The sequence below is a fragment of the Salmo salar genome, chromosome 07 (genome assembly GCF_965601325.2).
Source record: "Salmo salar chromosome 07, fSalSal1, whole genome shotgun sequence".
NCBI classification, from domain to species: Eukaryota; Metazoa; Chordata; class Actinopteri; order Salmoniformes; family Salmonidae; genus Salmo; species Salmo salar.
In genome coordinates this window covers 38139477-38153428 of record NC_138297.1, presented here as the reverse complement: position 1 = coordinate 38153428, position 13952 = coordinate 38139477, and the positions used below count along the sequence as shown (strand labels likewise).

General features: G+C 41.8%; 1 protein-coding gene across 11 annotated transcripts in view; it reads right to left on the bottom strand.

Moving 5' to 3' along the window:
• The window catches only part of LOC106609087 (lysine-specific demethylase 5A), a 95034-nt gene that overhangs the window by 78831 nt on the left and 2251 nt on the right, over positions 1-13952 (bottom strand). For 8 of the 11 annotated variants that reach the window (XM_082977566.1, XM_082977570.1, XM_082977567.1 and 5 more), the window contains exons 2-4: positions 13391-13468; positions 9050-9172; positions 8654-8824 (exon numbers count right to left, since the gene is read on the bottom strand). In XM_082977566.1, coding sequence (XP_082833692.1) covers positions 8654-8824; positions 9050-9172; positions 13391-13468 — 372 coding nt within the window. The remainder of the gene's footprint in view (positions 1-8653; positions 8825-9049; positions 9173-13390; positions 13469-13952) is intronic. The other 3 variants (XM_082977576.1, XM_082977574.1, XM_082977575.1) reach the window with 1 other exon arrangement.

Genomic DNA, 13952 nt, shown 5'->3' with positions numbered 1-13952 from the left:
AACACTGAGATGTAGTCAATGAATAGAATTCTCACATAAGTGTTCCTTTTGTTCAGGTGTGAAAGGGCAGTGTGGAGTGCAATAGAGATAGCGTCATCAGTGGATCTGTTGGTGCGGTATGCAAATTGGAGTGGGTCTAGGGTTTCTGGGATAATGGTGTTGTGAGCCATGACCAGCCTTTTAAAGCACTTTATGGCTACAGATGTGAGTGCTACGGGTTGGTAGTCATTTAGGCAGGTTACCTTAGTGTTCTTGGGCACAGGGACTATGGTGGTCTGCTTGAAACATGTTGGTATTACAGACTCAGACAGGGAAAGGATGAAAATGTCAGTGAAGACACTTGCCAGTTGGTCAGCGCATGCTCGAGGTACACGTCCTGGTAATCCGTCTGGCCCTGCGAATGTTGACCTGTTTAACCTGTTAGGGCTAGGGGGCAGTATTAACACGGCTGGATAAAAAAACGTACCCGATTTAATCTGGTTACTACTCCTGCCCAGTAACTAGAATATGCATATAATTATTGGCTTTGGATAGAAAACACCCTAAAGTTTCTAAAACTGTTTGAATGGTGTCTGTGAGTATAACAGAACTCCTATGGCAGGCCAAAACCTGAGAAGATTTCAAGCAGGAAGTGGCCTGTCTGAGAAGTAGTGTTTCATCTTGGCTCTTTTTATTGAAGACTCAGGATCTGTGCAATAACGTGACACTTCCTACGTCTTCCATAGGGTCTCAGAGCCCGGGAAAAAGTTGAACGATATCGAGGCAGGCTCTGGCTGAAACACTTTATCGCTTTTGGCAAGTGGCCACTCAGAGTACTATGGGCTTAGGCGCGTGCCCGCTTCGACCGAATGCTTTGTTTGTTTATCTAAACTCAGATTCCCGGTCGGAATATTATCGCTTTTTTATGAGAAAAATGGCATAAAAATTGATTTTAAACAGCGGTTGACATGCTTCGAAGTACGGTAATGGAATATTTAGAATTCTTTTGTCACGAATTGCGCCATGCTCGTCACCCTTATTTAGCCTTTAGGATAGCGTCTAGAACGCACGAACAAAACGCCGCTGTTTGGATATAACGATGGATTATTTTGGACCAAACCAACATTTGTTATTGAAGTAGAAGTCCTGGGAGTGCATTCTGATGAAGACAACAAAGGTAAGAACATTTTTCTTATAGTAAATCTGACTTTGATGAGTGCTAAACCTGCTGGGTGTCTAAATAGCTAGCCCTGTGATGCCGGCCTATCTACTGAGAATATTGCAAAATGTGCTTTCACCGAAAAGCTATTTTAAAATCGGACATATCGAGTGCATAGAGGAGTTCTGTATCTATAATTCTTAAAATAATTGTTATGCTTTTTGTGAACGTTTATCGTGAGTAATTTAGTAAATTCACCGGCAGTGTTCGGTGGGAATGCTTGTCACATGCTAGTCACATGCTAATGTAAAAAGCTGGTTTTTGATATAAATATGAACTTGATTGAACAAAACATGCATGTATTGTATAACATAATGTCCTAGGGTTGTCATCTGATGAAGATCATCAAAGGTTAGTGCTACATTTAGCTGTGGTTTGGGTTTATGTGACATTATATGCTAGCTTGAAAAATGGGTGTCTGGTTATTTCTGGCTCGGTACTCTGCTGACATAATCTAATGTTTTGCTTTCGTTGTAAAGGCTTTTTGAAATCGGACAGTGTGGTTAGATTAACGAGAGTCTTATCTTTAAAATGGTGTAAAATAGTCATATTTTTGAAAAATTGAAGTAATAGCATATCTAAGGATTTGAATAACGCGCCACAGGATTCAACTGGCTGTTGAGTCCATCGAGGTTAAAGGTCTTACATCGGCTATGGAGTGAGATCAGACAATCGTCTGGAACAGCTGATGCTCTCATGCATGTTTCAGTTTTACTTGCCTCAAAGCGAGCATAGAAGTAATTTAGCTCGTCTGGTAGGCTCATGTCACTGGGCAGTTCTTGGCTGTGCTGCCCTTTGTAGTCTGTAATAGTTTGCAAGCCCTGCCACATCCGACGAGCATCGGAGCCGGTGTAGTACGATTCGATCTTAGTCCTGTATTGACGCTTTGCCTGTTTGACTGTTTGGAGGGCATAGCATGATTTCTTATAAGCTTCCGGGTTAGAGTCCCGCTCCTTGTAAGCGGCAGCTCTACCCTTTAGCTCAGTGCAGATGTGGCCTGTAATCCATGGCTTGTGGTTGGGGTACGTACAGTCACTGTGGGGACGACGTCCTCAATGCACTTATTGATAAAGCCAGTGAATGATGTGGTGTACTCCTCAAAGCCATCGGAAGAATCCCAGAACATATTCCAGTCTGTGCTAGCAAAACAGTCCTGTAGCTTAGCATCTGCTTCATCTGACCAGTTTTTTTTTTTTGTAATTGACCGAGTCACTCGTACTTCCTGCTTTAGTTTTTGCTTGTAAGCAGGAGGATAGAATTATAGTCAGATTTGCCAAATGGAAAGCTTTGTACGCATCTCTGTGTGGAGTAACGGTGGTAAAGATTCATTTTCCCCCCTCTGGTTGGACAATTAACATGCTGGTATAAATGAGGTAAAACGGATTTTAGTTTCCTTAATAACCTGTTAGGGCTAGGGGGCAGTATTGACACGGCTGGATAAAAAACATACCCGATTTAATCTGGTTACCACTCCTACCCAGTAACTAGAATATGCATATACTTATTACATATGGATAGAAAACACCCTATATTTTCTAAAACTGTTTGAATGGTGTCTGTGAGTATAACAGAACTCAAATGGCAGGTCAAAACCTGAGAGATTCCTTTACAGGAAGTGGCCTGTCTGACCATTTCTTGAACTTCTTTTCCATCTCTATCATTTACTAAGGATCTCTGCTCTAACGTGACACTTCCCATGTCGTCCATAGGCGCTCAGAGCCCGGGAAAAAACAGAATGTCGTCATTCCAGCCCCAGGCTGAAACACATTATCGCCTTTCTCAAGTGGCCGATCAAGGGACACTGGGCTTAGGCGCGTGACCCGACCGCCCCCGCCTTTGGGATTTTTTCCTCTGTTTGCCGAAAAGGAGATTCCCTGTCGGAATATTATCGCTTTTCTACGAGAAAAATGGCGTAAAAATTGATTTTAAACAGCGGTTGACATGCTTCGAAGTACGGTAATAGAATATTTAGAATTTTATTGTCACGAATTGCGCCATGCGCGCGACACTTCTTTACTATTTCGGATAGTGTCTGGAACGCACGAACAAAACGCCGCTATTCGGATATAACGATGGATTATTTTGGACCAAACCAACATTTGTTATTGAAGTAGCAGTCCTGGGTGTGCATTCTGACGAAGACAACAAAAGGTAATCAAACTTTTATAATAGTAAATATGATTATGGTGAGTGCTAAACTTGCCGGGTGTCTAAATAGCGAGCCCGTGATGCCTGGGCTATGTACTTAGAATATTGCAAAATGTGCTTTCACCAAAAAGCTATTTTAAAATCGGACATATCGAGTGCATAGAGGAGGTCTGTATCTATAATTCTTAAAATAATTGTTATGCTTTTTGTGAACGTTTATCGTGAGTAATTTAGTAAAATGTTAGCGAATTCCCCGGAAGTTTGCGGGGGGTATGCTAGTTCTGAACGTCACATGCTAATGTAAAAAGCTGGTTTTTTATATAAATATGAACTTGATTGAACAAAACATGCATGTATTGTATAACATAATGTCCTAGGATTGTCATCTGATGAAGATCATCAAAGGTGAGTGCTGCATTTAGCTGTCTTCTGGGTTTTGGTGACATTATATGCTGGCTTGAAAAATGGGTGTCTGATTATTTCTGGCTTGGTACTCTGCTGACATAATCTAATGTTTTGCTTTCGTTGTAAAGCCTTTTTGAAATCGGACAGTGTGGTTAGATTAACGAGAGTCTTGTCTTTAAATAGCTGTAAAATAGTCATATGTTTGAGAAATTGAAGTAATAGGATTTTTAAGGTTTTGAAAATCGCGCCACAGGCTGCGTGGCTGTTACGTAGGCTAGCCCATAGAGGTTAAATTAAAGCCCATGGCCACTTGGATGAGTGTTTTCCTGTTTGCTTATAGCCGTATACAACTCATTGAACGTGATCTTAGCGCCAGCATCAGTTTGCGGTGGTAAATAGACAGCTACGAAGAACATAGTTGAAAACTATGATACATTTATACCATGGCATTGTCGAATACACGTTTCTGATTGGCATTCTAGAGTGTGCATTTTTAAGTGATAATGCCCTCAGCCGGTGTTTGGAGGATATATTGGCACGGTTTGCCGGCCCTCGACATTGTCTCTGGCCTAACACCCGTGCCAATATATCCTCCAAACACTGGCTGAGGGCATAATCACTTTCACAGGTTACCAACGTATTCAAATAATAGACATATTTTCATTAAGTTTATTTTGATTCATTTATTCATACTATTTCATCCTTCCACAAGATATAGTCCCGACACAAATCTAGGGTTCCTACCCAAGCTGGCTGGTCGTTCCTTTTATCGGTTCGGTTGCTAGAGACGCAACCCAGTCGTTCAGTATCTATGGACGCGACCCAGTCGTTCGTACTAAACGTTCCATTGCCATGACTTACCCTCCTACAGTGGGGGGGAAAAAGTATTTGATCCCCTGCTGATTTTGTATGTTTGCCCACTTACAAAGAAATGATCAGTCTATAATTTTAATGTTAGGTTTATTTGAACAGTGAGAGACAGAATAACAATAGAGAAAAACGCATGTCAAAAATGTTAGAAATTTATTTGCATTTTAATGAGGGAAATAAGTATTTGACCCCCTCTCAATCAGAAAGATTTCTGACTCCTAGGTGTCTTTTATACAGGTTACGAGCTGAGATTAGGAGCACACTCTTAAAGGGAGTGCTCCTAACCACAGCTTGTTACCTGTATAAGAGACACCTGTCCACATAAGCAATCAATCAATCAGATTCCAAACTCTCCACCATGGCCAAGACCAAAGAGCTCTCCAAGGATGTCAGGGACAAGATTTTAGACCTACACAAGGCTGGAATGGGCTACAAGACCATCGCCAAGCAGCTTGGTGAGAAGGTGACAACATTTGGTGCGATTATTCGCAAATGGAAGAAACACAAAAGAACTGTCAACATCCCTCGGCCTGGGGCTCCATGCAAGATCTCACCTCGTGGAGTTGCAATGATCATGAGAACGGTGAGGAATCAGCCCAGAACTACATGGGAGGATCTTGTCAATGATCTCAAGGCAGCTGGGACCAGAGTCACCAAGAAAACAATTGGTAACACACTATGCCGTGAAGGACTGAAATCCTGCAGCGGCCGCAAGGCCCTGCTGAAGAATACATATACATGCCCATCTGAAGTTTGCCAATGAACATCTGAATGATTCAGAGGACAACTGGTGAAAGTGTTGTGGTCAGATGAGACCAAAATGGAGCTCTTTGGCATCAACTCAACTCACCGTGTTTGGAGGAGGAGGAATGCTGCCTATGACCCCAAGAACACCATCTCCACCGTCAAACATGGAGGTGGAAACATTATGCTTTGGGAGTATTTTTCTGCTAAGGGGACAGGACAACTTCACCGCATCATTTGACGGGGCCATGTACTGTCAAATCTTGGGTGAGAACCTCCTTCCCTCTGCCAGGGCATTGAAAATGGGTCGTGGATGGGTATTCCAGCATGACGATGACCCAAAACACACAGCCAAGGCAACAAAGGAGTGGCTCAAGAAGAAGCACATTAAGGTCCTGGAGTGACCTAGCCGGTCTCCAGACCTTAATCCCATAGAAAATCTGTAGAGGGAGCTTAAGGTTCGAGTTGCCAAACGTCAGCCTCGAAAACTTAATGACTTGGAGAAGATCTGCAAAGGAGTGGGACTAAATCCCTCCTGAGATGTGTGCAAACCTGGTGGCCAACTACAAGAAACTTCTGACCTCTGTGATTGCCAACAAGGGTTTTGCCACCAAGTACTAAGTCATGTTTTGCAGAGGGGTCAAATACTTATTTCCCTCATTAAAATGCAAATCATTTTATAACATTTTTGACATGCGTTCTTCTGGATTTTTGTTGTTGTTATTCTGTCTCTCACTGTTCAAATAAACCTACTATTAAAATTATAGACTGATCATTTCTTTGTAAGTGGGCAAACGTACAAAATCAGCAGGGGATCAAATACTTTTCCCCCCCACTGTATATGGAGATCAAAGGTGCCAGCTAATCAAAGGTTTCAAGACACCCCTCTCCTGGGGGAGTTGGCCAGTTTTATGATGGTCGTAAATACCTTGCAGGAATTTTCTCTCCCTTGCCATGCAGTATTGAGGGGAAAGAACCCTTTTTGTTACAAAGACTTTCTTCCCGCCAAAACTCCAACATCCAAAAGTGGATAATGAAACAATATTTCTAACACAAAAAATGTGGAAAATGGTCGGGAGGAACTTAAAAGAACAACCACGTTAGATAATTTATTGTTTTGTGACATTAAAGACGTTATAACGGAAACATTGTAACTTTAAGAGCTTCCACAATGTTTGACAGAGTTAAATCTAAATGTTGTACAACTTATATGATTAAATATGAAACTATTTGTGAGAAGACGAAATGTGATTTCAGCTTTCTAAATGAGATAATTGTTTTTCATATAAAGTTCTCCCAGTCAGTAACCATGCCTACGTGAGTACAGACATTATGCCAAAAGGATGGAACGCCCCTTTTGCCAGAGTGCTTATAAAGAACTCCTAAAGAATTAACATATTAGACCAAAACATGCCAGGTTGCTGCCGGTGTGGAAAGTGGGCCTAGCTGTACCCTGAATAATCAACCATTGAGACCAGAAAACGCTGAGTGGTGGCTACACGTTGAAATGGTTGCAATTTAAATATAGACCAAGCAGGCAGACGGTGTTGATCCAGACGTCACCAATGGTTAGACTCTACCAGACCAGAAAATGGTCAGACCCTCTGAAACTCGACAAGTGAAGAAAGATGAAGACTATACCAAACATTCTCATTCTGCAGCTGGATAATATAAAGTAGTCTAGAACTTTGACCAAAGACACAAGGAAGATCTCAGAAAACAACCATTGTGTACCTTTGATGTTTCCATTCTAACAAAACACTTCCAGAACAAAGAAAGCCTACTACTACAAAGGACATTGTGACCTCTGGTGGACAAACCTGAGACTTCTGTTAAACAACCTAACAACCTAATGAGTGGTTGTTAGGGTGCTGAATATCCATATTTACAATGAGCGTATGTTCCACATGTACGTATAATGGGTTCCCTCTGTCTCTCCCGCTCTTTCTTTCCCCACCCCTTTCACTGTGTAACAAGCCGTCATATCGGGTTAGTCCACTAGGGACTTTTCATTGCATTATGTGAGTAATCAACATATAATCTATCATGTGTGTGATTTAGTTAGTAAATAAATAATTAAGCCAATTTGTGTATCGATGAATCACATTTAGACTAGGGTTTGTGCAGACTTGAAGTTAACAACGTTCAGAATGAGACTGATGAGGTAACAATAATAATTCATGGATGACTGGTAGGATAACGATATATTCTGATATATTCTTGAGTTCATTCGGGAAATGTTAACTCATTAAACAAACTTTTTCTGTGGGGCCCGAAGATTGCTAATGAGTTAATTGTTACATGATTAATTTAAATCACGTAATAATTAAACATAGTTACTTGATTTGATAAAATAACCGTCATCACATTAACCTCTCTAGGGGATGTGGGACAAAATCGTCCCACACTATTCAACAGCGCCAAATTTAAAACCACAAAATGTCATAATTCAAAGTTCTCAAACATAGGACTATTTTACACCATTTTATAGATACACTTCTCCTGAATCGAACCACGTTGTCCGATTTTAATGGCTATAGGTCATTCTTACAAGTTCTGTGTTTGAGCTGCTTTTGAAAGCAAAATTCTAACTAAAAACATATTTTCATAATAGCAAGCTAGGACAGATGGTTTGGTTAGCTAAACTAACAAGTCTGTTTGGTTACCAAGGCAACTACTGTAGCTATCTAGTAAACTTGCTAGCTATTAAAGCAGTAAAGGTGTTAAATTATAACCATGGTATAAAAGGGATAATCAACTCGAGGCTCTATCTTTCTCTGAAAAATAATGCAACTCCGTGGAAGGTTAGTTCCAATCCACTAGCACGTTGTGGAACACACCTTCCACGTAGTTCATTATTTTCCATAGAACGCATAGCCCCTCGTTAATTATCCCTTACATGTTGTGATACAGAACCAGAAGAGGCTGGTGAGAGGAGCTATATGAGGACGGGCTCATTGTAATGGCTGGATTGATTCTGTCCTAGCCATTACAATGAGCCCGTCCTACTATAGGTCTTCCCACCAGCCTCCTCTGTACAGAACACTGTTACAAATGTGAATGTAGCATGGCAAAGCACAAAAGGAAAGAACTACATGACAGGGTATTGACATGAGTTGTAAGAATGTAGAAGTGTGAATACATAGCACAAACCTATGACGACCCATACCTAACATTTGCCAATAGAGGGCTGATGCAATTTACTACCTCTATTGACATCACAAAATCATTTCTCACACTCCAGAGCCTACATGTTCTTGTGTGCATGTGTCGACCAATAGCACTTACAGTGAGCGTGGCTCCAGACTGGAAGAGCTCATAGGGGTAGAGGATCCTCTCAAAGTGGGACCGCAGCAGAGAGCCCATACCTTTCCCTGGGGGGAAACCCATCCTGCTGCCCACCTTGGACCATCTCTTCTCCTTACACACTGTCTCAAAGCCACCCTCGGAGGAGACAATCTGAAATACAATGTTTTTTAGTAAGACTCACACACAAAAAGCATATTTTCAGAATACATTCAAATGTACACCAGCACTTAGCACCTCTGCTGTCCTAAAACAAAATCCAAAACAAACGCTACTTACTCCTAAGATATAAATAAATCATAGCATACTGACACAAACACACCACATGTTTCTAAAAACAGTTTCCTGTTCAGGTGAATGGTCTGACTCCGGTCTTACCTTGCTGAGCTGGTATAGATCGAGGCTCTTCCTCTCCACATGAGGGAAGCGCAGCCTGGACCCCTGCAGCTCCCAGAACTTGGCAATCTGATCCAGGAAGTTGAGCTTGACTCGAGTGAGGGCCTGAAAGCAATGGGAGAGGTGAGGGAACGGTACAAACACATGAAAGTCAATTCAAGTGAAAAATCTGGCATGCTCAACTCTAAACAGGAATATAAAAGAGGTGCCTTTGTGTGCTGTAGCCTTGGAGAAATCAAAGTAAAGACAGCCTACAAAAGCCAGTGACTGATTTCCTTTACACTCTTAATCTAGGCTAAGCTACAACTTTTCTGACCCTAAAAACCCTTCCTAAAGTAGACCTAGGCCTACCACCCATTCAGGCCAGTGCTGTTAACTCAGTCATTGTATTCAAGAGTGCTGCCCCCAAAATGTGACAGCAGCTGCAGTCAATGCACATAAGGTATGCACTGTCAAGCCACACCAAAGTATAGGCTACCTCACAAAAAAACATGTTTATTCATAGACTAGCAAGACATAATAACATACATACATCAGTGAATGACTGACAAAACTCATTCGAATAACTAGCTTATTTGACTACTTACTTAAGCAATAACTATATTTTAACTAGGCAAGTCAGTTAACCTGTTATGGATAGGGGGCAGTATTTTCACAGCCGGATAAAAAACGTACCCGATTTAATCTGATTATTACTCCTGCCCAGAAACTAGAATATGCATATAATTATTAGCTTTGGATAGAAAACACTCCAAAGTTTCTAAAACTGTTTGAATGGTGTCTGTGAGAATAACAGAACTCATTTGGCAGGCCAAAACCTGAGAAGATTCTGTACAGGAAGAACCCTGTCTGACCATTTCTTGGCCTTCTTTGCCATCTCTATCCATTACAAAGGATCTCTGCTGTTACGTGACACTTCCTACGGCTCCAATGGGCTCTCAGAAGGCGGCAAAAAGCTGAATCGTGGCTTTGCAGGCTCTGGTTGAAACAAAGTAGCGCGTTTGGGTAGTGGCTGGTTACAGTACTGTGAGACTCAGGCGCGTGCCCGCGTCGACCGAATGCTTTGTTTTCTTTCCTCTTTTTACCTAAACGTTTACGAGAATTCTCCATTTTTTTCTTTCAGCCTTTGAATGAATACAACGTTGCCCGGTTGGAATGTTATCGCTTTTTTGCGAGAAAAATGGCATAAAAATTGATTTTAACCTCTCTGGGCTAGGCGGGACGAATTTGTCCCACCTACGTAACAGCCAGTTGAATCCTGTGGCGCGATTTTCAAAACATTTGAAATGCTATTACTTCAATTTCTCAAACATATGACTATTTTACAGCTATTTAAAGACAAGACTCTCGTTAATCTAACCACACTGTCCGATTTCAAAAAGGCTTTACAACGAAAGCAAAACATTAGATTATGTCAGCAGAGTACCCAGCCAGAAATAATCAGACACCCATTTTTCAAGCTAGCATATAATGTCACAAAACCCAGAAGACAGCTAAATGCAGCACTAACCTTTGATGATCTTCATCAGATGACAACCCTAGGACATTATGTTATACAATACATGCATGTTTTGTTCAATCAAGTTCATATTTATATCAAAAACCAGCTTTTTACATTAGCATGTGATGTTCAGAACTAGCATACCCACCGCAAACTTCCGGTGAATTTACTAAATTACTCATGATAAACGTTCACAAAATACATAACAATTATTTTAAGAATTATAGATACAGAACTCCTTTATGCAATCGCGGTGTCAGATTTTAAAATAGCTTTTCGGCGAAAGCACATTTTGCAATATTCTGAGTACATAGCCCGGCCATCACAGCTAGCTATTTTGACACCCACCAAGTTTGGGGCTCATCAAACTCAGAATTAATATTAGAAAAATTGGATTACCTTTGCTGTTCTTTGTCAGAATGCACTCCCAGGACTTCTACTTCAACAACAAATGTTGTTTTGGTTCCAAGTAATCCATAGTTATATTCAAATAGCTCTGTTTTGTTCGTGCGTTCAGGTCACTATCTGAAGGGTGACGTGCGAGCGCATTTCGTGACAAAAAAAAATCTAAATATTCCATTACTGTACTTCGAAGCATGTCAAACGATGTTTAAAATCAATTTTTATGCTATTTTTCTCGTAAAATAGCGATAATATTCCAACTGGGCAACGTTGTATTCATTCAAAGGCTGAAAGAAAAAAATGGAGAATTGTCGTAAACGTGCCTCTTAGTCTCACTGTCCCCAGGCTGACCACTCACAAATTCTCCTGCTGTTCTTTGCCCAGAGACAGCAGACACCCCATTCCACTTTCTGGCGCCTTCTGAGAGCCAATGGAAGCCTTAGAAAATGTCACGTTACAGCAGAGATGCTGGATTTCATAGAGATGCAACAGAAGGACAACAAATTGTCAGATAGGGCACTTCCTGCATGGAATCTTCTCAGGTTTTGTCCTGCCATATGAGTTCTGTTATACTCACAGACACCATTCAAACAGTTTTAGAAACTTTAGAGTGTTTTCTATCCAAATCTACTAATTATATGCATATTCTCGTTTCTGGGCAAGAGTAGTAACCAGTTTAAATCGGGTACGATTTTTATCCGGCCGTGCAAATACTGCCCCCTAGCCCCAACAGGTTGAACAAATTCTTATTTACAATGATGGCCTATACCTTATAACGACTACATACAGGCTACATAACTGCATTTCCAACATAGCCTTCACAGTGTTGTAACTAGGTACATTATATACTGCTCAAAAAAATAAAGGGAACACTAAAATAACACATCCTAGATCTGAATGAATGAAATAATCTTATTAAATACTTTTTTCTTTACATAGTTGAATGTGCTGACAACAAAATCACACAAAAAGAATCAATGGAAATCCAATTTATCAACCCATGGAGGTCTGGATTTGGAGTCACACTCAAAATTAAAGTGGAAAACCACACTACAGGCTGATACAACTTTGATGTAATGTCCTTAAAACAAGTCAAAATGAGGCTCAGTAGTGTGGGTGGCCTCCACGTGCCTGTATGACCTCCCTACAATGCCTGGGCATGCTCCTGATGAGGTGGCAGATGGTCTCCTGAGGGATCTCCTCCCTGACCTGGACTAAAGCATCCGCCAACTCCTGGACAGTCTGTGGTGCAACGTGGCGTTGGTGGATGGAGCGAGACATGATGTCCCAGATGTGCTCAATTGGATTCAGGTCTGGGGAACGGCCGGGCCAGTCCATAGCATCAATGCCTTCCTCTTGCAGGAACTGCTGACACACTCCAGCCACATGAGGTGTAGCATTGTCTTGCATTAGGAGGAACCCAGGGCCAACCGCACCAGCATATGGTCTCACAAGGGGTCTGAGGATCCTAATGGCAGTCAGGCTACCTCTGGCGAGCACATGGAGGGCTGTGCGGCCCCCCAAAGAAATGCCACCCCACACCATGACTGACCCACCGACAAACAGGTCATGCTGGAGGATGTTGCAGGCAGCAGAACGTTCTCCACGGCGTCTCCAGACTCTGTCATGTCTGTCACGTGCTCAGTGTGAACCTGCTTTCATCTGTGAAGAGCACAGGGCGCCAGTGGCGAATTTGCCAATCTTGGTGTTCTCTGACAAATGCCAAACGTCCTGCACGGTGTTGGGCTGTAAGCACAACCCCCACCTGTGGACGTCGGGCCCTCATACCACCCTCATGGAGTCTGTTTCTGACCGTTTGAGCAGACACATGCACATTTGTGGCCTGCTGGAGGTCATTTTGCAGGGCTCTGGCAGTGCTTCTCCTGCTCCTTCTTGCACAAAGGCAGAGGTAGCGGTCCTGCTGCTGGGTTGTTGCCCTCCTACGGCCTCCTCCACGTCTCCTGATGTACTGGCCTGTCTCCTGGTAGCGCCTCCATGCTCTGGATACTACGCTGACAGACACAGCAAACCTTCTTACCACAGCTCGCATTGATGTGCCATCCTGGATGAGCTGCACTACCTGAGCCACTTGTGTGGGTTATAGACTCCGTCTCATGCTACCACTAGAGTGAAAGCACCGCCAGCATTCAAAAGTGACCAAAACATCACCAAGGAAGCATAAGAACTGAGAAGTGGTCTGTGGTCACCACCTGACGAACCACTCCTTTATTGGGGGTGTCTTGCTAATTGCCTATAATTTCCACCTGTTGTCTATTCCATTTGCACAACAGCATGTGAAATGTATTGTCAATCAGTGTTGCTTCCTAAGTGGACAGTTTGATTTCACAGAAGTGTGATTAACTTGGAGTTACATTGTGTTGTTTAAGTGTTCCCTTTATTTTTTTGAGCAGTGTACTTACCTCCAATTCATTGAGTCTCTGGACTCTGGGAGTAAAGCGGAAGTTGCGTACGTCGCAGGCAAAAGGAGGTGTCCAGTCCTAAGACAGAAGAGAACAATGGAAACCAAATGAACAACTGGTTCAGATTTTCACACGACTAAGTAATGTGGAAGTAAAAGCAACAACAAAAATAGAAAATACTTGTCAAAATAAACATTACATAATACTATTCAAATACCCTTTTCACATAAATAATATAGGGATGTGTGGATACAGATTGGGAAATCGTCGGCCCAGGAAATTGGATGTAAAAATAAAAATGCTTAAATCCACCCAAAAATACCAGAATACTGAATATGATACAAATAATAAGTTAAGTCCCTGTAGTCTAATTGCTTTAAAATGGGCACAGACTTATCCCCAAACGACAAATAATACTGGAGCACAGTGCAATAAAAGAAAAACTTGACAATTACTTCTGGGAGGTTGGGTGCAAAATATACCAAATTAAAAGGGTTAGCCTAATCACCCAAATGTTCCATGTGGGAAATGGGAATAAAAGAGAGAAAGGCCAATATTAGAC